Source organism: Leptopilina boulardi, unplaced genomic scaffold (assembly GCF_019393585.1).
Source record: "Leptopilina boulardi isolate dan_hultmark-lab unplaced genomic scaffold, ZJU_Lbou_2.1 LbouV2_350, whole genome shotgun sequence".
NCBI classification, from domain to species: Eukaryota; Metazoa; Arthropoda; class Insecta; order Hymenoptera; family Figitidae; genus Leptopilina; species Leptopilina boulardi.
In genome coordinates this window covers 622,360-648,084 of record NW_026137919.1, presented here as the reverse complement: position 1 = coordinate 648,084, position 25,725 = coordinate 622,360, and the positions used below count along the sequence as shown (strand labels likewise).

The 25,725-nt window shown below is 32.8% G+C and overlaps 3 protein-coding genes across 3 annotated transcripts in view; 1 reads left to right on the top strand and 2 right to left on the bottom strand.

Annotated features, from left to right (window-relative positions):
- Positions 1-20,356, bottom strand: part of LOC127286140 (uncharacterized) — a 63,135-nt gene extending 42,779 nt beyond the window's left edge. Inside the window, exons 1-2 of the mRNA XM_051312454.1 lie at positions 19,435-20,356; positions 16,179-19,315 (exon numbers count right to left, since the gene is read on the bottom strand). Of these exons, the coding sequence (XP_051168411.1) occupies positions 16,179-19,315; positions 19,435-20,356 (4,059 nt within the window). The remainder of the gene's footprint in view (positions 1-16,178; positions 19,316-19,434) is intronic.
- LOC127286122 (uncharacterized) overlaps positions 1-25,725 on the bottom strand; it is a 570,090-nt gene that overhangs the window by 96,714 nt on the left and 447,651 nt on the right. The window lies entirely within an intron of this gene.
- LOC127286139 (uncharacterized) overlaps positions 21,437-25,725 on the top strand; it is a 30,672-nt gene continuing 26,383 nt past the window's right edge. The window contains exon 1 of the mRNA XM_051312453.1: positions 21,437-21,495. Within this exon, the coding sequence (XP_051168410.1) occupies positions 21,437-21,495 (59 nt within the window). The remainder of the gene's footprint in view (positions 21,496-25,725) is intronic.

The window sequence follows — 25,725 nt, the reverse complement described above, 5'->3', positions numbered from 1 at the left end:
TTCTTGGTCTTCTTCTTGGTTCAAGAGAGGTCGCCATAGTTTAGAGTTATTTAATTTTCAAATATAAATGGCTAGAAAATTTGATTTGACTCTTCCCGCAGTTCAAGAGAGGTCGCTATAGTTCGCCAAAGTATGCTTATAGTTTAGATTTATATAATATTTAAACTTTAATGGCCAGAAAATTTAACTTCTTCTTGGTCTTCTTATTTAACTTTCTTCTTGGTTCAAGAGAGGTCGCCATAGTTTACCCATAGTTTATATTTATTTAATTTTAAAACTGAAATGGCCAGAAAATTTAACTTCTTCTTGGCCTAAAGTTCAAGAGAGGTCGCCATAGTTTGACCAAAGTTTAGATTTATTTAATTTTTAAACTTTAATGGCCAGAAAATTTAACTTCTTCTTGGTCTTCTTCTTGGTTCAAGAGAGGTCGCCATAGTTTAGAGTTATTTAATTTTCAAATATAAATGGCTAGAAAATTTGATTTGACTGTTCCCGCAGTTCAAGAGAGGTCGCTATAGTTCGCCAAAGTATGTTTATAGTTTAGATTTATATAATATTTAAACTTTAATGGCCAGAAAATTTAACTTCTTCTTGGTCTTATTATTTAACTTTCTTCTTGGTTCAAGAGAGGTCGCAATAGTTTGCCCATAGTTTAGATTTATTTAATTTTAAAACTGAAATGGCCAGAAAATTTAACTTCTTCTTGGCCTATAGTTCAAGAGAGGTCGCCATAGTTTGACCATAGTTTAGATTTATTTAATTTTTACACTTTAATGGCCAGAAAATTTAACTTCTTCTTGGCCTATAGTTCAAGAGAGGTCGCCATAGTTTGACCATAGTTTAGATTTATTTAATTTTTAAACTTTAATGGCCAGAAAATTTAACTTCTTCTTGGTCTTCTTCTTGGTTCAAGAGAGGTCGCCATAGTTTAGAGTTATTTAATTTTCAAATATAAATGGCTAGAAAATTTGATTTGACTCTTCCCGCAGTTCAAGAGAGGTCGCTATAGTTCGCCAAAGTATGCTTATAGTTTAGATTTATATAATATTTAAACTTTAATGGCCAGAAAATTTAACTTCTTCTTGGTCTTCCTATTTAACTTTCTTCTTGGTTCAAGAGAGGTCGCAATAGTTTGCCCATAGTTTATATTTATTTAATTTTAAAACTGAAATGGTCAGAAAATTTAACTTTTTCTTGGTCTTCTTCTTTAACTTTCTTCTTGGTTCAAGAGAGGTCGCCATAGTTCGCCATAGTTTACTCATAGTTTATATTTATTTAATTTTAATACTGAAATAGCCAGAAAATTTAACTTCTTCTTGGCCTAAAGTTCAAGAGAGGTCGCCATAGTTTGACCATAGTTTAGATTTATTTAATTTTTAAACTTTATGGCCAGAAAATTTAACTTCTTCTTGGTCTTCTTCTTGGTTCAAGAGAGGTCGCCATAGTTTAGAGTTATTTAATTTTCAAATATAAATGGTCAGAAATTTTGTTTTGACTCTTCCCGAAGTTTAAGAGAGGTCGCTATTGTTTGCCAAAGTATGCCCATAGTTTAGATTTATTTAATTTTTAAACTTTAATGGCCAGAATATTTAACTTCTTCTTGGTCTTCTTCTTTAACTTTCTTCTTGGTTCAAGAGAGGTCGCCATAGTTTACCCATAGTTTATATTTATTTAATTTTAAAACTGAAATGGCCAGAAAATTTAACTTCTTCTTGGCCTAAAGTTCAAGAGAGGTCGCCATAGTTTGACCAAAGTTTAGATTTATTTAATTTTTAAACTTTAATGGCCAGAAAATTTAACTTCTTCTTGGTCTTCTTCTTGGTTCAAGAGAGGTCGCCATAGTTTAGAGTTATTTAATTTTCAAATATAAATGGCTAGAAAATTTGATTTGACTCTTCCCGCAGTTCAAGAGAGGTCGCTATAGTTCGCCAAAGTATGCTTATAGTTTAGATTTATATAATATTTAAATTTTAATGGCCTGAAAATTTAACTTCTTCTTGGTCTTCTTATTTAACTTTCTTCTTGGTTCAAGAGAGGTCGCAATAGTTTGCCCATAGTTTACCCATAGTTTATATTTATTTAATTTTTAAACTTTATGGCCAGAAAATTTAACTTCTTCTTGGCCTATAGTTCAAGAGAGGTCGCCATAGTTTGACCATAGTTTAGATTTATTTAATTTTTAAACTTTAATGGCCAGAAAATTTAACTTCTTCTTGGTCTTCTTCTTTAACTTTCTTCCTGGTTCAAGAGAGGTCGCCATAGTTCGCCATTGTTTAGATTTATTTAATTTTAAAACTAAAGTTGCCAGAAAACTAAACTTCTTCTTGGCCTATAGTTCAAGAGAGGTCGCCATAGTTCGCCATAGTTTAGAATTATTTAATTTTAAACCTGAAATAAACAAAAAATTTAACTTCTTCTTGGCCCATAGTTCAAGAGAGATTGCTATAGTTCGCCATAGTTTGCTCATAGTTTATATTTATTTAATTTTAAAAATGAAATGGCCAGAAAATTTAATTTCTTCTTGGTCTTCTTCTTGGTTCAAGAGAGGTCGCCATAGTTTAGAGTTATTTAATTTTCAAATATAAATGGCTAGAAAATTTGATTTGACTGTTCCCGCAGTTCAAGAGAGGTCGCTATAGTTCGCCAAAGTATGTTTATAGTTTAGATTTATATAATATTTAAACTTTAATGGCCAGAAAATTTAACTTCTTCTTGGTCTTCTTATTTAACTTTCTTCTTGGTTCAAGAGAGGTCGCAATAGTTTGCCCATAGTTTAGATTTATTTAATTTTAAAACTGAAATGGCCAGAAAATTTAACTTCTTCTTGGCCTATAGTTCAAGAGAGGTCGCCATAGTTTGACCATAGTTTAGATTTATTTAATTTTTACACTTTAATGGCCAGAAAATTTAACTTCTTCTTGGCCTATAGTTCAAGAGAGGTCGCCATAGTTTGACCATAGTTTAGATTTATTTAATTTTTAAACTTTAATGGCCAGAAAATTTAACTTCTTCTTGGTCTTCTTCTTGATTCAAGAGAGGTCGCCATAGTTTAGAGTTATTTAATTTTCAAATATAAATGGCTAGAAAATTTGATTTGACTCTTCCCGCAGTTCAAGAGAGGTCGCTATAGTTCGCCAAAGTATGTTTATAGTTTAGATTTATATAATATTTAAACTTTAATGGCCAGAAAATTTAACTTCTTCTTGGTCTTCTTATTTAACTTTCTTCTTGGTTCAAGAGAGGTCGCAATAGTTTGCCCATAGTTTAGATTTATTTAATTTTAAAACTGAAATGGCCAGAAAATTTAACTTCTTCTTGGCCTATAGTTCAAGAGAGGTCGCCATAGTTTGACCATAGTTTAGATTTATTTAATTTTTACACTTTAATGGCCAGAAAATTTAACTTCTTCTTGGCCTATAGTTCAAGAGAGGTCGCCATAGTTTGACCATAGTTTAGATTTATTTAATTTTTAAACTTTAATGGCCAGAAAATTTAACTTCTTCTTGGTCTTCTTCTTGGTTCAAGAGAGGTCGCCATAGTTTAGAGTTATTTAATTTTCAAATATAAATGGCTAGAAAATTTGATTTGACTCTTCCCGCAGTTCAAGAGAGGTCGCTATAGTTCGCCAAAGTATGCTTATAGTTTAGATTTATATAATATTTAAACTTTAATGGCCAGAAAATTTAACTTCTTCTTGGTCTTCTTATTTAACTTTCTTCTTGGTTCAAGAGAGGTCGCCATAGTTTACCCATAGTTTATATTTATTTAATTTTAAAACTGAAATGGCCAGAAAATTTAACTTCTTCTTGGCCTAAAGTTCAAGAGAGGTCGCCATAGTTTGACCAAAGTTTAGATTTATTTAATTTTTAAACTTTAATGGCCAGAAAATTTAACTTCTTCTTGGTCTTCTTCTTGGTTCAAGAGAGGTCGCCATAGTTTAGAGTTATTTAATTTTCAAATATAAATGGCTAGAAAATTTGATTTGACTGTTCCCGCAGTTCAAGAGAGGTCGCTATAGTTCGCCAAAGTATGTTTATAGTTTAGATTTATATAATATTTAAACTTTAATGGCCAGAAAATTTAACTTCTTCTTGGTCTTATTATTTAACTTTCTTCTTGGTTCAAGAGAGGTCGCAATAGTTTGCCCATAGTTTAGATTTATTTAATTTTAAAACTGAAATGGCCAGAAAATTTAACTTCTTCTTGGCCTATAGTTCAAGAGAGGTCGCCATAGTTTGACCATAGTTTAGATTTATTCAATTTTTACACTTTAATGGCCAGAAAATTTAACTTCTTCTTGGCCTATAGTTCAAGAGAGGTCGCCATAGTTTGACCATAGTTTAGATTTATTTAATTTTTAAACTTTAATGGCCAGAAAATTTAACTTCTTCTTGGTCTTCTTCTTGGTTCAAGAGAGGTCGCCATAGTTTAGAGTTATTTAATTTTCAAATATAAATGGCTAGAAAATTTGATTTGACTCTTCCCGCAGTTCAAGAGAGGTCGCTATAGTTCGCCAAAGTATGCTTATAGTTTAGATTTATATAATATTTAAACTTTAATGGCCAGAAAATTTAACTTCTTCTTGGTCTTCCTATTTAACTTTCTTCTTGGTTCAAGAGAGGTCGCAATAGTTTGCCCATAGTTTATATTTATTTAATTTTAAAACTGAAATGGTCAGAAAATTTAACTTTTTCTTGGTCTTCTTCTTTAACTTTCTTCTTGGTTCAAGAGAGGTCGCCATAGTTCGCCATAGTTTACTCATAGTTTATATTTATTTAATTTTAATACTGAAATAGCCAGAAAATTTAACTTCTTCTTGGCCTAAAGTTCAAGAGAGGTCGCCATAGTTTGACCATAGTTTAGATTTATTTAATTTTTAAACTTTATGGCCAGAAAATTTAACTTCTTCTTGGTCTTCTTCTTGGTTCAAGAGAGGTCGCCATAGTTTAGAGTTATTTAATTTTCAAATATAAATGGTCAGAAATTTTGTTTTGACTCTTCCCGAAGTTTAAGAGAGGTCGCTATTGTTTGCCAAAGTATGCCCATAGTTTAGATTTATTTAATTTTTAAACTTTAATGGCCAGAATATTTAACTTCTTCTTGGTCTTCTTCTTTAACTTTCTTCTTGGTTCAAGAGAGGTCGCCATAGTTTACCCATAGTTTATATTTATTTAATTTTAAAACTGAAATGGCCAGAAAATTTAACTTCTTCTTGGCCTAAAGTTCAAGAGAGGTCGCCATAGTTTGACCAAAGTTTAGATTTATTTAATTTTTAAACTTTAATGGCCAGAAAATTTAACTTCTTCTTGGTCTTCTTCTTGGTTCAAGAGAGGTCGCCATAGTTTAGAGTTATTTAATTTTCAAATATAAATGGCTAGAAAATTTGATTTGACTCTTCCCGCAGTTCAAGAGAGGTCGCTATAGTTCGCCAAAGTATGCTTATAGTTTAGATTTATATAATATTTAAATTTTAATGGCCTGAAAATTTAACTTCTTCTTGGTCTTCTTATTTAACTTTCTTCTTGGTTCAAGAGAGGTCGCCATAGTTTAGAGTTATTTAATTTTCAAATATAAATGGCTAGAAAATTTGATTTGACTCTTCCCGCAGTTCAAGAGAGGTCGCTATAGTTCGCCAAAGTATGCTTATAGTTTAGATTTATATAATATTTAAATTTTAATGGCCTGAAAATTTAACTTCTTCTTGGTCTTCTTATTTAACTTTCTTCTTGGTTCAAGAGAGGTCGCAATAGTTTGCCCATAGTTTACCCATAGTTTATATTTATTTAATTTTTAAACTTTATGGCCAGAAAATTTAACTTCTTCTTGGCCTATAGTTCAAGAGAGGTCGCCATAGTTTGACCATAGTTTAGATTTATTTAATTTTTAAACTTTAATGGCCAGAAAATTTAACTTCTTCTTGGTCTTCTTCTTTAACTTTCTTCCTGGTTCAAGAGAGGTCGCCATAGTTCGCCATTGTTTAGATTTATTTAATTTTAAAACTAAAGTTGCCAGAAAACTAAACTTCTTCTTGGCCTATAGTTCAAGAGAGGTCGCCATAGTTCGCCATAGTTTAGAATTATTTAATTTTAAACCTGAAATAAACAAAAAATTTAACTTCTTCTTGGCCCATAGTTCAAGAGAGATTGCTATAGTTCGCCATAGTTTGCTCATAGTTTATATTTATTTAATTTTAAAAATGAAATGGCCAGAAAATTTAATTTCTTCTTGGTCTTCTTCTTGGTTCAAGAGAGGTCGCCATAGTTTAGAGTTATTTAATTTTCAAATATAAATGGCTAGAAAATTTGATTTGACTGTTCCCGCAGTTCAAGAGAGGTCGCTATAGTTCGCCAAAGTATGTTTATAGTTTAGATTTATATAATATTTAAACTTTAATGGCCAGAAAATTTAACTTCTTCTTGGTCTTCTTATTTAACTTTCTTCTTGGTTCAAGAGAGGTCGCAATAGTTTGCCCATAGTTTAGATTTATTTAATTTTAAAACTGAAATGGCCAGAAAATTTAACTTCTTCTTGGCCTATAGTTCAAGAGAGGTCGCCATAGTTTGACCATAGTTTAGATTTATTTAATTTTTACACTTTAATGGCCAGAAAATTTAACTTCTTCTTGGCCTATAGTTCAAGAGAGGTCGCCATAGTTTGACCATAGTTTAGATTTATTTAATTTTTAAACTTTAATGGCCAGAAAATTTAACTTCTTCTTGGTCTTCTTCTTGATTCAAGAGAGGTCGCCATAGTTTAGAGTTATTTAATTTTCAAATATAAATGGCTAGAAAATTTGATTTGACTCTTCCCGCAGTTCAAGAGAGGTCGCTATAGTTCGCCAAAGTATGTTTATAGTTTAGATTTATATAATATTTAAACTTTAATGGCCAGAAAATTTAACTTCTTCTTGGTCTTCTTATTTAACTTTCTTCTTGGTTCAAGAGAGGTCGCAATAGTTTGCCCATAGTTTAGATTTATTTAATTTTAAAACTGAAATGGCCAGAAAATTTAACTTCTTCTTGGCCTATAGTTCAAGAGAGGTCGCCATAGTTTGACCATAGTTTAGATTTATTTAATTTTTACACTTTAATGGCCAGAAAATTTAACTTCTTCTTGGCCTATAGTTCAAGAGAGGTCGCCATAGTTTGACCATAGTTTAGATTTATTTAATTTTTAAACTTTAATGGCCAGAAAATTTAACTTCTTCTTGGTCTTCTTCTTGGTTCAAGAGAGGTCGCCATAGTTTAGAGTTATTTAATTTTCAAATATAAATGGCTAGAAAATTTGATTTGACTCTTCCCGCAGTTCAAGAGAGGTCGCTATAGTCCGCCAAAGTATGCTTATAGTTTAGATTTATATAATATTTAAACTTTAATGGCCAGAAAATTTAACTTCTTCTTGGTCTTCTTATTTAACTTTCTTCTTGGTTCAAGAGAGGTCGCCATAGTTTACCCATAGTTTATATTTATTTAATTTTAAAACTGAAATGGCCAGAAAATTTAACTTCTTCTTGGCCTAAAGTTCAAGAGAGGTCGCCATAGTTTGACCAAAGTTTAGATTTATTTAATTTTTAAACTTTAATGGCCAGAAAATTTAACTTCTTCTTGGTCTTCTTCTTGGTTCAAGAGAGGTCGCCATAGTTTAGAGTTATTTAATTTTCAAATATAAATGGCTAGAAAATTTGATTTGACTGTTCCCGCAGTTCAAGAGAGGTCGCTATAGTTCGCCAAAGTATGTTTATAGTTTAGATTTATATAATATTTAAACTTTAATGGCCAGAAAATTTAACTTCTTCTTGGTCTTATTATTTAACTTTCTTCTTGGTTCAAGAGAGGTCGCAATAGTTTGCCCATAGTTTAGATTTATTTAATTTTAAAACTGAAATGGCCAGAAAATTTAACTTCTTCTTGGCCTATAGTTCAAGAGAGGTCGCCATAGTTTGACCATAGTTTAGATTTATTTAATTTTTACACTTTAATGGCCAGAAAATTTAACTTCTTCTTGGCCTATAGTTCAAGAGAGGTCGCCATAGTTTGACCATAGTTTAGATTTATTTAATTTTTAAACTTTAATGGCCAGAAAATTTAACTTCTTCTTGGTCTTCTTCTTGGTTCAAGAGAGGTCGCCATAGTTTAGAGTTATTTAATTTTCAAATATAAATGGCTAGAAAATTTGATTTGACTCTTCCCGCAGTTCAAGAGAGGTCGCTATAGTTCGCCAAAGTATGCTTATAGTTTAGATTTATATAATATTTAAACTTTAATGGCCAGAAAATTTAACTTCTTCTTGGTCTTCCTATTTAACTTTCTTCTTGGTTCAAGAGAGGTCGCAATAGTTTGCCCATAGTTTATATTTATTTAATTTTAAAACTGAAATGGTCAGAAAATTTAACTTTTTCTTGGTCTTCTTCTTTAACTTTCTTCTTGGTTCAAGAGAGGTCGCCATAGTTCGCCATAGTTTACTCATAGTTTATATTTATTTAATTTTAATACTGAAATAGCCAGAAAATTTAACTTCTTCTTGGCCTAAAGTTCAAGAGAGGTCGCCATAGTTTGACCATAGTTTAGATTTATTTAATTTTTAAACTTTATGGCCAGAAAATTTAACTTCTTCTTGGTCTTCTTCTTGGTTCAAGAGAGGTCGCCATAGTTTAGAGTTATTTAATTTTCAAATATAAATGGTCAGAAATTTTGTTTTGACTCTTCCCGAAGTTTAAGAGAGGTCGCTATTGTTTGCCAAAGTATGCCCATAGTTTAGATTTATTTAATTTTTAAACTTTAATGGCCAGAATATTTAACTTCTTCTTGGTCTTCTTCTTTAACTTTCTTCTTGGTTCAAGAGAGGTCGCCATAGTTTACCCATAGTTTATATTTATTTAATTTTAAAACTGAAATGGCCAGAAAATTTAACTTCTTCTTGGCCTAAAGTTCAAGAGAGGTCGCCATAGTTTGACCAAAGTTTAGATTTATTTAATTTTTAAACTTTAATGGCCAGAAAATTTAACTTCTTCTTGGTCTTCTTCTTGGTTCAAGAGAGGTCGCCATAGTTTAGAGTTATTTAATTTTCAAATATAAATGGCTAGAAAATTTGATTTGACTCTTCCCGCAGTTCAAGAGAGGTCGCTATAGTTCGCCAAAGTATGCTTATAGTTTAGATTTATATAATATTTAAATTTTAATGGCCTGAAAATTTAACTTCTTCTTGGTCTTCTTATTTAACTTTCTTCTTGGTTCAAGAGAGGTCGCAATAGTTTGCCCATAGTTTACCCATAGTTTATATTTATTTAATTTTTAAACTTTATGGCCAGAAAATTTAACTTCTTCTTGGCCTATAGTTCAAGAGAGGTCGCCATAGTTTGACCATAGTTTAGATTTATTTAATTTTTAAACTTTAATGGCCAGAAAATTTAACTTCTTCTTGGTCTTCTTCTTTAACTTTCTTCCTGGTTCAAGAGAGGTCGCCATAGTTCGCCATTGTTTAGATTTATTTAATTTTAAAACTAAAGTTGCCAGAAAACTAAACTTCTTCTTGGCCTATAGTTCAAGAGAGGTCGCCATAGTTCGCCATAGTTTAGAATTATTTAATTTTAAACCTGAAATAAACAAAAAATTTAACTTCTTCTTGGCCCATAGTTCAAGAGAGATTGCTATAGTTCGCCATAGTTTGCTCATAGTTTATATTTATTTAATTTTAAAAATGAAATGGCCAGAAAATTTAATTTCTTCTTGGTCTTCTTCTTGGTTCAAGAGAGGTCGCCATAGTTTAGAGTTATTTAATTTTCAAATATAAATGGCTAGAAAATTTGATTTGACTGTTCCCGCAGTTCAAGAGAGGTCGCTATAGTTCGCCAAAGTATGTTTATAGTTTAGATTTATATAATATTTAAACTTTAATGGCCAGAAAATTTAACTTCTTCTTGGTCTTCTTATTTAACTTTCTTCTTGGTTCAAGAGAGGTCGCAATAGTTTGCCCATAGTTTAGATTTATTTAATTTTAAAACTGAAATGGCCAGAAAATTTAACTTCTTCTTGGCCTATAGTTCAAGAGAGGTCGCCATAGTTTGACCATAGTTTAGATTTATTTAATTTTTACACTTTAATGGCCAGAAAATTTAACTTCTTCTTGGCCTATAGTTCAAGAGAGGTCGCCATAGTTTGACCATAGTTTAGATTTATTTAATTTTTAAACTTTAATGGCCAGAAAATTTAACTTCTTCTTGGTCTTCTTCTTGATTCAAGAGAGGTCGCCATAGTTTAGAGTTATTTAATTTTCAAATATAAATGGCTAGAAAATTTGATTTGACTCTTCCCGCAGTTCAAGAGAGGTCGCTATAGTTCGCCAAAGTATGTTTATAGTTTAGATTTATATAATATTTAAACTTTAATGGCCAGAAAATTTAACTTCTTCTTGGTCTTCTTATTTAACTTTCTTCTTGGTTCAAGAGAGGTCGCAATAGTTTGCCCATAGTTTAGATTTATTTAATTTTAAAACTGAAATGGCCAGAAAATTTAACTTCTTCTTGGCCTATAGTTCAAGAGAGGTCGCCATAGTTTGACCATAGTTTAGATTTATTTAATTTTTACACTTTAATGGCCAGAAAATTTAACTTCTTCTTGGCCTATAGTTCAAGAGAGGTCGCCATAGTTTGACCATAGTTTAGATTTATTTAATTTTTAAACTTTAATGGCCAGAAAATTTAACTTCTTCTTGGTCTTCTTCTTGGTTCAAGAGAGGTCGCCATAGTTTAGAGTTATTTAATTTTCAAATATAAATGGCTAGAAAATTTGATTTGACTCTTCCCGCAGTTCAAGAGAGGTCGCTATAGTTCGCCAAAGTATGCTTATAGTTTAGATTTATATAATATTTAAACTTTAATGGCCAGAAAATTTAACTTCTTCTTGGTCTTCTTATTTAACTTTCTTCTTGGTTCAAGAGAGGTCGCCATAGTTTACCCATAGTTTATATTTATTTAATTTTAAAACTGAAATGGCCAGAAAATTTAACTTCTTCTTGGCCTAAAGTTCAAGAGAGGTCGCCATAGTTTGACCAAAGTTTAGATTTATTTAATTTTTAAACTTTAATGGCCAGAAAATTTAACTTCTTCTTGGTCTTCTTCTTGGTTCAAGAGAGGTCGCCATAGTTTAGAGTTATTTAATTTTCAAATATAAATGGCTAGAAAATTTGATTTGACTGTTCCCGCAGTTCAAGAGAGGTCGCTATAGTTCGCCAAAGTATGTTTATAGTTTAGATTTATATAATATTTAAACTTTAATGGCCAGAAAATTTAACTTCTTCTTGGTCTTATTATTTAACTTTCTTCTTGGTTCAAGAGAGGTCGCAATAGTTTGCCCATAGTTTAGATTTATTTAATTTTAAAACTGAAATGGCCAGAAAATTTAACTTCTTCTTGGCCTATAGTTCAAGAGAGGTCGCCATAGTTTGACCATAGTTTAGATTTATTCAATTTTTACACTTTAATGGCCAGAAAATTTAACTTCTTCTTGGCCTATAGTTCAAGAGAGGTCGCCATAGTTTGACCATAGTTTAGATTTATTTAATTTTTAAACTTTAATGGCCAGAAAATTTAACTTCTTCTTGGTCTTCTTCTTGGTTCAAGAGAGGTCGCCATAGTTTAGAGTTATTTAATTTTCAAATATAAATGGCTAGAAAATTTGATTTGACTCTTCCCGCAGTTCAAGAGAGGTCGCTATAGTTCGCCAAAGTATGCTTATAGTTTAGATTTATATAATATTTAAACTTTAATGGCCAGAAAATTTAACTTCTTCTTGGTCTTCCTATTTAACTTTCTTCTTGGTTCAAGAGAGGTCGCAATAGTTTGCCCATAGTTTATATTTATTTAATTTTAAAACTGAAATGGTCAGAAAATTTAACTTTTTCTTGGTCTTCTTCTTTAACTTTCTTCTTGGTTCAAGAGAGGTCGCCATAGTTCGCCATAGTTTACTCATAGTTTATATTTATTTAATTTTAATACTGAAATAGCCAGAAAATTTAACTTCTTCTTGGCCTAAAGTTCAAGAGAGGTCGCCATAGTTTGACCATAGTTTAGATTTATTTAATTTTTAAACTTTATGGCCAGAAAATTTAACTTCTTCTTGGTCTTCTTCTTGGTTCAAGAGAGGTCGCCATAGTTTAGAGTTATTTAATTTTCAAATATAAATGGTCAGAAATTTTGTTTTGACTCTTCCCGAAGTTTAAGAGAGGTCGCTATTGTTTGCCAAAGTATGCCCATAGTTTAGATTTATTTAATTTTTAAACTTTAATGGCCAGAATATTTAACTTCTTCTTGGTCTTCTTCTTTAACTTTCTTCTTGGTTCAAGAGAGGTCGCCATAGTTTACCCATAGTTTATATTTATTTAATTTTAAAACTGAAATGGCCAGAAAATTTAACTTCTTCTTGGCCTAAAGTTCAAGAGAGGTCGCCATAGTTTGACCAAAGTTTAGATTTATTTAATTTTTAAACTTTAATGGCCAGAAAATTTAACTTCTTCTTGGTCTTCTTCTTGGTTCAAGAGAGGTCGCCATAGTTTAGAGTTATTTAATTTTCAAATATAAATGGCTAGAAAATTTGATTTGACTCTTCCCGCAGTTCAAGAGAGGTCGCTATAGTTCGCCAAAGTATGCTTATAGTTTAGATTTATATAATATTTAAATTTTAATGGCCTGAAAATTTAACTTCTTCTTGGTCTTCTTATTTAACTTTCTTCTTGGTTCAAGAGAGGTCGCCATAGTTTAGAGTTATTTAATTTTCAAATATAAATGGCTAGAAAATTTGATTTGACTCTTCCCGCAGTTCAAGAGAGGTCGCTATAGTTCGCCAAAGTATGCTTATAGTTTAGATTTATATAATATTTAAATTTTAATGGCCTGAAAATTTAACTTCTTCTTGGTCTTCTTATTTAACTTTCTTCTTGGTTCAAGAGAGGTCGCAATAGTTTGCCCATAGTTTACCCATAGTTTATATTTATTTAATTTTTAAACTTTATGGCCAGAAAATTTAACTTCTTCTTGGCCTATAGTTCAAGAGAGGTCGCCATAGTTTGACCATAGTTTAGATTTATTTAATTTTTAAACTTTAATGGCCAGAAAATTTAACTTCTTCTTGGTCTTCTTCTTTAACTTTCTTCCTGGTTCAAGAGAGGTCGCCATAGTTCGCCATTGTTTAGATTTATTTAATTTTAAAACTAAAGTTGCCAGAAAACTAAACTTCTTCTTGGCCTATAGTTCAAGAGAGGTCGCCATAGTTCGCCATAGTTTAGAATTATTTAATTTTAAACCTGAAATAAACAAAAAATTTAACTTCTTCTTGGCCCATAGTTCAAGAGAGATTGCTATAGTTCGCCATAGTTTGCTCATAGTTTATATTTATTTAATTTTAAAAATGAAATGGCCAGAAAATTTAATTTCTTCTTGGTCTTCTTCTTGGTTCAAGAGAGGTCGCCATAGTTTAGAGTTATTTAATTTTCAAATATAAATGGCTAGAAAATTTGATTTGACTGTTCCCGCAGTTCAAGAGAGGTCGCTATAGTTCGCCAAAGTATGTTTATAGTTTAGATTTATATAATATTTAAACTTTAATGGCCAGAAAATTTAACTTCTTCTTGGTCTTCTTATTTAACTTTCTTCTTGGTTCAAGAGAGGTCGCAATAGTTTGCCCATAGTTTAGATTTATTTAATTTTAAAACTGAAATGGCCAGAAAATTTAACTTCTTCTTGGCCTATAGTTCAAGAGAGGTCGCCATAGTTTGACCATAGTTTAGATTTATTTAATTTTTACACTTTAATGGCCAGAAAATTTAACTTCTTCTTGGCCTATAGTTCAAGAGAGGTCGCCATAGTTTGACCATAGTTTAGATTTATTTAATTTTTAAACTTTAATGGCCAGAAAATTTAACTTCTTCTTGGTCTTCTTCTTGATTCAAGAGAGGTCGCCATAGTTTAGAGTTATTTAATTTTCAAATATAAATGGCTAGAAAATTTGATTTGACTCTTCCCGCAGTTCAAGAGAGGTCGCTATAGTTCGCCAAAGTATGTTTATAGTTTAGATTTATATAATATTTAAACTTTAATGGCCAGAAAATTTAACTTCTTCTTGGTCTTCTTATTTAACTTTCTTCTTGGTTCAAGAGAGGTCGCAATAGTTTGCCCATAGTTTAGATTTATTTAATTTTAAAACTGAAATGGCCAGAAAATTTAACTTCTTCTTGGCCTATAGTTCAAGAGAGGTCGCCATAGTTTGACCATAGTTTAGATTTATTTAATTTTTACACTTTAATGGCCAGAAAATTTAACTTCTTCTTGGCCTATAGTTCAAGAGAGGTCGCCATAGTTTGACCATAGTTTAGATTTATTTAATTTTTAAACTTTAATGGCCAGAAAATTTAACTTCTTCTTGGTCTTCTTCTTGGTTCAAGAGAGGTCGCCATAGTTTAGAGTTATTTAATTTTCAAATATAAATGGCTAGAAAATTTGATTTGACTCTTCCCGCAGTTCAAGAGAGGTCGCTATAGTCCGCCAAAGTATGCTTATAGTTTAGATTTATATAATATTTAAACTTTAATGGCCAGAAAATTTAACTTCTTCTTGGTCTTCTTATTTAACTTTCTTCTTGGTTCAAGAGAGGTCGCCATAGTTTACCCATAGTTTATATTTATTTAATTTTAAAACTGAAATGGCCAGAAAATTTAACTTCTTCTTGGCCTAAAGTTCAAGAGAGGTCGCCATAGTTTGACCAAAGTTTAGATTTATTTAATTTTTAAACTTTAATGGCCAGAAAATTTAACTTCTTCTTGGTCTTCTTCTTGGTTCAAGAGAGGTCGCCATAGTTTAGAGTTATTTAATTTTCAAATATAAATGGCTAGAAAATTTGATTTGACTGTTCCCGCAGTTCAAGAGAGGTCGCTATAGTTCGCCAAAGTATGTTTATAGTTTAGATTTATATAATATTTAAACTTTAATGGCCAGAAAATTTAACATCTTCTTGGTCTTCTTATTTAACTTTCTTCTTGGTTCAAGAGAGGTCGCAATAGTTTGCCCATAGTTTAGATTTATTTAATTTTAAAACTGAAATGGCCAGAAAATTTAACTTCTTCTTGGCCTATAGTTCAAGAGAGGTCGCCATAGTTTGACCATAGTTTAGATTTATTTAATTTTTACACTTTAATGGCCAGAAAATTTAACTTCTTCTTGGCCTATAGTTCAAGAGAGGTCGCCATAGTTTGACCATAGTTTAGATTTATTTAATTTTTAAACTTTAATGGCCAGAAAATTTAACTTCTTCTTGGTCTTCTTCTTGGTTCAAGAGAGGTCGCCATAGTTTAGAGTTATTTAATTTTCAAATATAAATGGCTAGAAAATTTGATTTGACTCTTCCCGCAGTTCAAGAGAGGTCGCTATAGTTCGCCAAAGTATGCTTATAGTTTAGATTTATATAATATTTAAACTTTAATGGCCAGAAAATTTAACTTCTTCTTGGTCTTCTTATTTAACTTTCTTCTTGGTTCAAGAGAGGTCGCAATAGTTTGCCCATAGTTTATATTTATTTAATCTCAAAACTTTAATGGCCAGAAAATTTAACTTCTTCTTGGTCTTCTTCTTTAACTTTCTTCCTGGTTCAAGAGAGGTCGCCATAGTTCGCCATTGTGTGGGAAATTTAATATATTATTTTAATAATATCCGAAAGAATTTCCACACGAGCGTGTTCTCAAGAATTAATCAATTAAACGACTCATAATTCAACAATAAGATTATTTATTATAATAAATCATCATGTCGATGTAAAGAGTCGACAGATGAATAATTAAAAATATAAAACTGCTTGATAGATCGACGTCTCGATTCTTACTAAAATTACTTTCTGCTGTCGCCGTTCACTCACATACCTTCGTCATTTCTCCTCTCTTCGAGTTGGGGGGTACGAGGGGAAGCCTCGCGATAGCTATTCCCCACATACTCCCCCCCCCAGTGTCAACGATATAGTTTAAATAAAAAATTAAAAAAAAAATTTTAACTATAATTACAACAATTTTTAGTAAAAATATTATTTGTTTTCAAATCAAAAGTTGCTAACTAAAATATCACATGATGTTCGAAAATACTAGTTTCCTAGACTCTATTTTTTTGAGTAACTGTGATCTGCGAAAGAAAAGTTAAAAGTAACGCTCTTTTTCTTATTCGAATAAGTTTTTAGCGGAGGAAGATTCACACAATTATCAATACAAGGCGATTTGCCAATAGTCGGAGGTATAATTACAAGATTTTGGTTGCGAGGAGTTATATCGCTTGTTGAAGGTATAATTACAGTATTTTGCGCGAAATTCTCCTGAGGAGTAGAAATATTTGGTAACTGAATATCCAGCAAGGGAACGCCATCAACGTTATCATCTCCCGAATTTTTATTCGTGATTAACAGATCTTCGCGAGCGAAATGAGCTGGCTTCAAGTTCTCTACCGATATTCTTTTACTCTGCCCGTTAACTTCAATCTCGTAGACTCGATCAGAAATCCTATCGAGAACCTTATAAGGTCCCGAATATGGACTTTCTAAAGATCGTTTTAATGTTCCGACACGGAGAAAAACATGTGAACATGTACTCATATCTTTGAAAACAAAAATGTTTCTTTTATGTTTATGTACCACGGGGACGGGTTTGACGAGGCGCATATGCTCGCGAAACTCTTCAAGAAAAATTTGCGGGTTTGCCGCAAATTCCTCTGGGAGAACGAATTCGCCAGGAATTCTCAAAGTGGTTCCGTATAGGTATTCGGCGGGAGATGCCCCCGAGTCAAGCACAGCCGTCCTAAGTCCCAACAAGACTGTAGAAAGGACTTGCGTCCATTTTTTATCAGAATGGCACATAATTGCCGCTTTCAGGGTGCGGTGCCACCGCTCAATCATCCCATTAGAAGCTGGGTGATATGCGGTGGTTCGCACGCGATGACAACCAGAAAGATGCAATAAGGATGAAAAAATTCGTGCCTCGAATTGTTTTCCCTGATCAGTCGTAATCCTTTCAGGGGTGCCAAATCGGGATATCCAGTTATCCACAAACGCGCGATATATGGTTTTTGCTTCTATGTCTTTTAATGGAATTGCTTCCGCCCAACGAGAAAAACGGTCGATCATGGTAAAACAATACCTAAATCCATCGCATAGAGGCAAAGGACCGACGATGTCCATATGAACGTGGCGGAACCTTTGTTCAGGAGAAACGAAATGTGAGGGCAATAAAATATTATGACGTGAAATTTTGGCTTTCTGACAATTAATACAATTTCGACACCATTCTTTTATATTCTTATTAATATTCGGCCAAACATAACTTTTCAGTATAGTTCGACAAGTGACTTTTGCGCTAGGATGTGATTTTTCGTGAAAAATATCAAAGATACGTCTACGAAAGATTTCTGGGACATAAGGTCGAAGAGTCTCACCTGATAAATCGCATATTACTGGGGTGTGATCAGTACCCCAGAGCATGCGTTTGAGATTCAAGGATGTTGTTTTGTCCTTAATAAGATTATCTAGTTCGGTATCCGTTCTTTGAGCCTCAGAAAGCTCGTTTAAGCTAACGTTCGTCGCAAGACGTATTGAATCGACACGCGACAAACTGTCAGCGACTACATTTTCAGGACCGGGAATATATTTAATATTTGTCGTAAATTGAGATAGAAAGGATAATTGTCTCTGCTGTCTAGGAGAGGCTTTTTCCGACTTTTGAGAAAAGGCATAAATCAGGGGTTTGTGGTCAGTGACCAGATGAAATTCTCGTCCCTCTAATTCATGTCTAAAGCACTTTACGGCTTCGTGACAACCTGTCAACTCTCTATCGTAAGTACTATACTTTTTTTGTGTCGGGGTAAAACTCCTCGAGAAGAAAGCCAAAGGTTTCCAAATATTATGCTGAAATTGTTCGAGAGAAGCACCCATGCCTGAGTCTGATGCGTCTGATACAACGCGCGTAGGTGAGTCAATGGATGGATGAACTAATAAGGTAGCGTTGGCCACAGAAGACCTGCACTTCTCGAATGCCTCCTCGGCACGAGGTGTCCACAAAACTTCGCGTTTGTCGTTCTTCCGTGAATCGTGAAGGTAAGAATTTATCGGTTTTTGTATTTCAGCCACGTTAGGCAAACATTTTCGATAAAAATTCATGAGTCCCAAAAATCTTCTCAACTCAAGAATGTTTTTAGGCTTCGGAAAATCGAGGATCGCTTTCACCTTTTCGGGTGGAGGACAGATTCCATCCTTGTTAATTAGGTATCTGAGAAATTCAATTTCAGACTTACCGAAATTACACTTTTCAAGATTCAATTTAAGACCAGCTTGGTCAAGACGTTCGAAAACAATGTGAAGGTGTTTCTCATGCTCCATTTCACAAGAGGATGCAATGAGAAGATCGTCTATGTACGAGAATACAAAATCTAAATCGCCGAGTGTTTGATGTAAAAAGCGTTGAAACGTTTGTCCTGCATTACGCAGGCCAAACGTCATAACAGTAAATTCAAATAATCCAAATGGAGTTATCACGGCTGTTTTAGGAATATCATCCGGAGCAATAGGGATTTGATTGTAAGCGGATTCTAAATCAAGAGAAGAAAATATTTTCTTTCCGAAAAGCATTGAAGAAACATCTTGAATGAAAGGAACAGGATAACGATCCGGAATCGTTACCGAATTTAGCCGGCGATAATCGCCACAAACTCTCCAACCACCGTTCTTTTTTGGGACAAGATGAAGAGGTGCAGCCCAACTTGCGCTAGAACGACGACACTTTTTTTCTTTCTCTAATTTCTGAAAAAATGCCTTGGCCACAGACAGCTTCTCAGAAGAGAGACGACGTGAACGTTCTGCAACAGGGGGACCGGTTGTTAAAATATGATGTTGCACATTACCAGATGAAATTCCATTGGATTCAGAAAGACCTGTTAGATTTAGGAAATTTTTTAAAATTTTTGTGAATTTAGAAGAATTATCAACCACACTGACATCACAAAAAGGAGCCGATTTCATGACACCAACCGATACAATGCCGGAATGAGTGTCAATTAATCTCCTACCTCGAAGATCAACGCAAACACCGAATGTTGAAAGTAGATCCGCCCCAATGATAGGGTAGGGAACGGATGCTACAGTAAAATTCCATTTAAGAAGCCGACGAAGACCAAAATTCAAAATCAATCGGCGTTCGCCAAAAGTGTTTATGATTGAATTATTGGCAGCATAAAGCACTGATTTGACGGATTTAATTTTGTCTTCGCGGTTCGCTGGAATGATAGAGATATCCGATCCAGAATCTATGAGGAAAGTGAATCCGGAATCTCGGTCTCGTATAAAAAGACGTTTCGAAGCTAAGGTGATTTCGTTATGATGCAGTGGGGTCTCTAGTTTTCCGAATGAGAATTAATAAAGGTACAAGGTGGTTTACATTTATTGGCTTTTTTGCCAAATCTATTGTGATAAAAACAATATGATCCGGATGAATTCCCAGACCGTGATCTTCGCTTATTTTCGAATCTAGATTGAGAACGGGATCGCGACCTGTCACGACCTCCCGGAGAACGACCTTTAAAGAAATGATTTCGACCTCGCTCCCCGAAAGAAACTGCCTCGAGTCGAGAGACAATTGCGTCGACCCTTTTAATAACGTCTAATTGAGTCTGGTCGATTTTGGCGTTTGAAATGGATGAAACTGAAGGATTTTGAGAAAAACCATTCTCCATTATTTTATCGGCAAGAGTTGCTAGGCGAGTAAGATCCATTGTATCGGATACAGCTAAAATTGATCGACATCCGGATGGTAAATGCTCTAAAAATATCGATTTTAAAACTTCTTCGCTGCATCGACCTCGACTCAGGTGTCTGATTTTATTCAAAATGGCGGAAGGTTTACCGTCTCCGAAAGAATCGCCCTTCAAAATACTACGTAATTCATTTTCAGGAGAAACGGCAAAATTCTCGATAATTCGTTCCTTAATTCGAGTATACAAATTAGGAATGGGGTTCACGGATGTTATCAAATCACCAATCACTTGAAGAACCTCACAATCAAAGGAGGACACGACGGCACCAGCCCTAGAGCGTTCTGATGTTATACGAGAATATTCAAAAGCTAATTCAACCTGAGCAAACCAAAGGACTGGATCCTCGCGGAAGAAATTAGAAAGTTTTGGAATTCGATAAGAGGCATCGACATGTGCTTGACCCGGAAACATCCCAAATTCGTGTTGACGATTAGGATCTTGAAGCGGAATATTTCCTGGTTGTTGTTGCGATTGCGAACCTTCACCAAAGACAATTTGTTGACTTTTCACGAGCGCCTCGTCAGTGAGACTCATTTTGTTCCGAAAAATAAACAAAAATTTTAAACGAGAATCTAAAACGTGATAACGCTCCCTCGCAAGACAAAAACCGAAAGTAGTCGATGGTTAAAAAAAAGAAAGAAATCGCCGAAAAATTATCTTGAATTAGAAATATTCGTTTATAATATTTATAAGAAAAGAGTTTAAATCAAAAGTTGTCAATCGTACAATGAAAATAAAGATACAAAACCAGACAAAATTATCGATAAAATCAGGTGTACTTAATACAATCTTCATATTGACAATGCCTCAAAACAAAATTAACCTTGAAAATTAAAATTCGTTTGTCAAAGAAAATAATAATCTCGAATGTTTCGATTTCGGAGTTTAAATTAAATTTGTCGTAAAATGAAAATAAGAAAATATAACTTGCCTAAAATTGTAAGTATATATTAAATATTAATCGTCGAAAATATTTTGAAGATAATATAAATATCAAAATTTTTCATTTGGTATCAAGGACTCAAAATGCACGAAAAATTTTCACTCATACAACACAGTACTTACACAAGCAGAAAGTAAAATGAAATTAATATAAAAAAAAAAAAATAAAATGGTCGAAAATACTGAATAACTCCTTCCGAAGATGATGACTTCACAAAAGACGATGACAAGCTCCATGAAGAGCTACGTTTGACAGGTGAAAAGAGCGTTGGTCCTCCCAAAAATATAATTGTACTGATTTCCTGATGATCCGCCTGGAAAGCCTTAGTTGACTGTCAAGATAAGTCACCGGAGTCGGCGGGCCCACCAAAACCGGAAATTCTCCAAAAATGACAGCTCGTATGTAAATAAAATAGGTACGACACATCAGGCGGCGAAGAATTTCAAAAACTGTTAATTTGCAAAACAGGAAAAAGAAAAATAACCATACCTGTTGCATGGGCTCGGAGTAGAGTGCCCATGCGCCGTTTTTAAAAAGCGTATAATAATCAAGAAGATCAGGAGCTCAACACCATGCTGTTATATGTGACGTCATCAACCAAGTCAGGTAGTCATTGGTGAAGTCCTATCATGAATATCGATAAGTGTCCATAGATTAAAAAGCAGTTAAAAATGGATTGTTGTCTCAATATTATTTCCAAAGTTCCAATTCCCATGTGGTGGAATCCAAGGTAAAGTTGTTGGAGTCGAATATTTGTGATGAGTGTTGTGAAAGAAAAATGGCGGCGGCGTGGTCGAACACGAGGCCGTGTTTTATTATGCGAAATTTATCACTTCCATGAAATACTGGGTTTAAAATAACCCAACAAAATTAAAAATCGAATTTTTGTTAATTCGAATTTGAGCGAATAATTCACGGATGATTTCACAATTTTCCAATAATTCTCGATTCTTTTAGAACGCGATTTTCCGACATCACGTCGGGGTCACCAATGTGGGAAATTTAATATATTAATTTAATAATATCCGAAAGAATTTCCACACGAGCGTGTTCTCAAGAATTAATCAATTAAACGACTCATAATTCAACAATAAGATTATTTATTATAATAAATCATCATGTCGATGTAAAGAGTCGACAGATGAATAATTAAAAATATAAAACTGCTTGATAGATCGACGTCTCGATTCTTACTAAAATTACTTTCTGCTGTCGCCGTTCACTCACATACCTTCGTCATTTCTCCTCTCTTCGAGTTGGGGGGTACGAGGGGAAGCCACGCGATAGCTATTCCCCACAATTGTTTAGATTTATTTAATTTTAAAACTAAAGTTGCCAGAAAATTTAACTTCTTCTTGGCCTATAGTTCAAGAGAGGTCGCCATAGTTCGCCATAGTTTATAATTATTTACTTTTAAACCTGAAATGGACAAAAAATTTAACTTCTTCTTGGCCCATAGTTCAAGAGAGATTGCTATAGTTCGCCATAGTTTGCTCATAGTTTATATTTATTTAATTTTAAAACTGAAATGGCCAGAAAATTTACTTCTTCTTGGCCTATAGTTCAAGAGAGGTTGCCATAGTCCTCTACAGTTTAGATTTATTTAATTTTAAAACTGAAATGGCCAGAAAATTTAATTTCTTCTTGGCCCATAGTTCAAGAGAGATTGCTATAGTTCGCCATAGTTTGCTCATAGTTTATATTTATTTAATTTTAAAACTGAAATGGCCTGAAAATTTAACTTCTTCTTGGCCTATAGTTCAAGAGAGGTCGCCATAGTTTGACCATAGTTTAGATTTATTTAATTTTTAAACATTAATGGCCAGAAAATTAAACTTTTTCTTGGTCTTCTTCTTGGTTCAAGACAGGTCGCTATAGTTCGCCAAAGTATGCTTATAGTTTAGATTTATTTAATATATAAACTTTAATGGCCAGAAAATTTAACTTCTTCTTGGTCTTCTTATTTAACTTTCTTCTTGGTTCAAGAGAGGTCGCAATAGTTTGCCCATAGTTTAGATTTATTTAATTTTAAAACTGAAATGGCCAGAAAATTTAACTTCTTCTTGGTCTTCTTCTTTAACTTTCTTCTTGGTTCAAGAGAGGTCGCCATAGTTCGCCATAGTTTACCCATAGTTTATATTTATTTAATTTTAAAACTGAAATGGCCAGAAAATTTAACTTCTTCTTGGTCTTCTTCTTGGTTCAAGAGAGGTCGCCATAGTTTAGAGTTATTTAATTTTCAAATATAAATGGCTAGAAAATTTGATTTGACTCTTCCCGCAGTTCAAGAGAGGTCGCTATAGTTCGCCAAAGTATGCTTATAGTTTAGATTTATATAATATTTAAATTTTAATGGCCAGAAAATTTAACTTCTTCTTGGTCTTCTTATTTAACTTTCTTTTTGGTTCAAGAGAGGTCGCAATAGTTTGCCCATAGTTTACCCATAGTTTATATTTATTTAATTTTTAAACTTTATGGCCAGAAAATTTAACTTCTTTTTGGCCTATAGTTCAAGAGAGGTCGCCATAGTTTGACCATAGTTTAGATTTATTTAATTTTTAAACTTTAATGGCCAGAAAATTTAACTTCTTCTTGGTCTTCTTCTTTAACTTTCTTCCTGGTTCAAGAGAGGTCGCCATAGTTCGCCATTGTTTAGATTTATTTAATTTTAAAACTAAAGTTGCCAGAAAACTAAACTTCTTCTTGGCCTATAGTTCAAGAGAGATTGCTATAGTTCGCCATAGTTTGCTCATAGTTTATATTTATTTAATTTTAAAACTGAAATGGACAGAAAATTTAACTTCTTCTTGGCCTAAAGTTCAAGAGAGGTCGCCATAGTTTGACCATAGTTTAGATTTATTTAATTTTTAAACTTTATGGCCAGAAAATATAACTTCTTCTTGGTCTTCTTCTTGGATCAAGAGAGGTCGCCATAGTTTAGAGTTATTTAATTTTCAAATATAAATGGCTAGAAAATTTGATTTGACTCTTCCCGCAGTTCAAGAGAGGTCGCTATAGTTGGCCAAAGTATGCTTATAGTTTAGATTTATATAATATTTAAATTTTAATGGCCAGAAAATTTAACTTCTTCTTGGTCTTCTTATTTAACTTTCTTTTTGGTTCAAGAGAGGTCGCAATAGTTTGCCCATAGTTTACCCATAGTTTATATTTATTTAATTTTTAAACTTTATGGCCAGAAAATTTAACTTCTTTTTGGCCTATAGTTCAAGAGAGGTCGCCATAGTTTGACCATAGTTTAGATTTATTTAATTTTTAAACTTTAATGGCCAGAAAATTTAACTTCTTCTTGGTCTTCTTCTTTAACTTTCTTCCTGGTTCAAGAGAGGTCGCCATAGTTCGCCATTGTTTAGATTTATTTAATTTTAAAACTAAAGTTGCCAGAAAACTAAACTTCTTCTTGGCCTATAGTTCAAGAGAGATTGCTATAGTTCGCCATAGTTTGCTCATAGTTTATATTTATTTAATTTTAAAACTGAAATGGACAGAAAATTTAACTGCTTCTTGGCCTAAAGTTCAAGAGAGGTCGCCATAGTTTGACCATAGTTTAGATTTATTTAATTTTTAAACTTTATGGCCAGAAAATATAACTTCTTCGTGGTCTTCTTCTTGGTTCAAGAGAGGTCGCCATAGTTTAGAGTTATTTAATTTTCAAATATAAATGGCTAGAAAATTTGATTTGACTCTTCCCGCAGTTCAAGAGAGGTCGCTATAGTTGGCCAAAGTATGCTTATAGTTTAGATTTATATAATATTTAAACTTTAATGGCCAGAAAATTTAACTTCTTCTTGGTCTTCCTATTTAACTTTCTTCTTGGTTCAAGAGAGGTCGCAATAGTTTGCCCATAGTTTATATTTATTTAATTTTAAAACTGAAATGGTCAGAAAATTTAACTTTTTCTTGGTCTTCTTCTTTAACTTTCTTCTTGGTTCAAGAGAGGTCGCCATAGTTCGCCATAGTTTACTGATAGTTTATATTTATTTAATTTTAATACTGAAATAGCCAGAAAATTTAACTTCTTCTTGGCCTAAAGTTCAAGAGAGGTCGCCATAGTTTGACCATAGTTTAGATTTATTTAATTTTTAAACTTTATGGCCAGAAAATTTAACTTCTTCTTGGTCTTCTTCTTGGTTCAAGAGAGGTCGCCATAGTTTAGAGTTATTTAATTTTCAAATATAAATGGCTAGAAAATTTGATTTGACTCTTCCCGCAGTTCAAGAGAGGTCGCTATAGTTGGCCAAAGTATGCTTATAGTTTAGATTTATATAATATTTAAACTTTAATGGCCATAAAATTTATCTTCTTCTTGGTCGTCTTCTTTAACATTCTTCTTGGTTCAAGAGAGGTCGCCATAGTTTGCCATAGTTTAGATTTATTTAATTTTAAAACAGAAATGTCGAGAAAATTTAATTACTTTTTGGCCCATAGTTAAAGAAAGAACGTTATAGTTCGCCATAGTTTAGATTAAGTTAATTTTTAAACTTTAATGGTCAGAAAATTTGTTTTGACTCTTCCCGCAGTTTAAGAGAGGTCGCTATTGTTCGCCAAAGTATGCCCATAGTTTAGATTTATTTAATTTTTAAACTTTAATGGCCAGAATATTTAACTTCTTCTTGGTCTTCTTCTTTAACTTTCTTCTTGGTTCAAGAGAGGTCGCCATAGTTCGCCATAGTTTACCCATAGTTTATATTTATTTAATTTTAAAACTGAAATGGCCAGAAAATTTAACTTCTTCTTGGCCTAAAGTTCAAGAGAGGTCGCCATAGTTTGACCAAAGTTTAGATTTATTTAATTTTTAAACTTTAATGGCCAGAAAATTTAACTTCTTCTTGGTCTTCTTCTTGGTTCAAGAGAGGTCGCCATAGTTTAGAGTTATTTAATTTTCAAATATAAATGGCTAGAAAATTTGATTTGACTCTTCCCGCAGTTCAAGAGAGGTCGC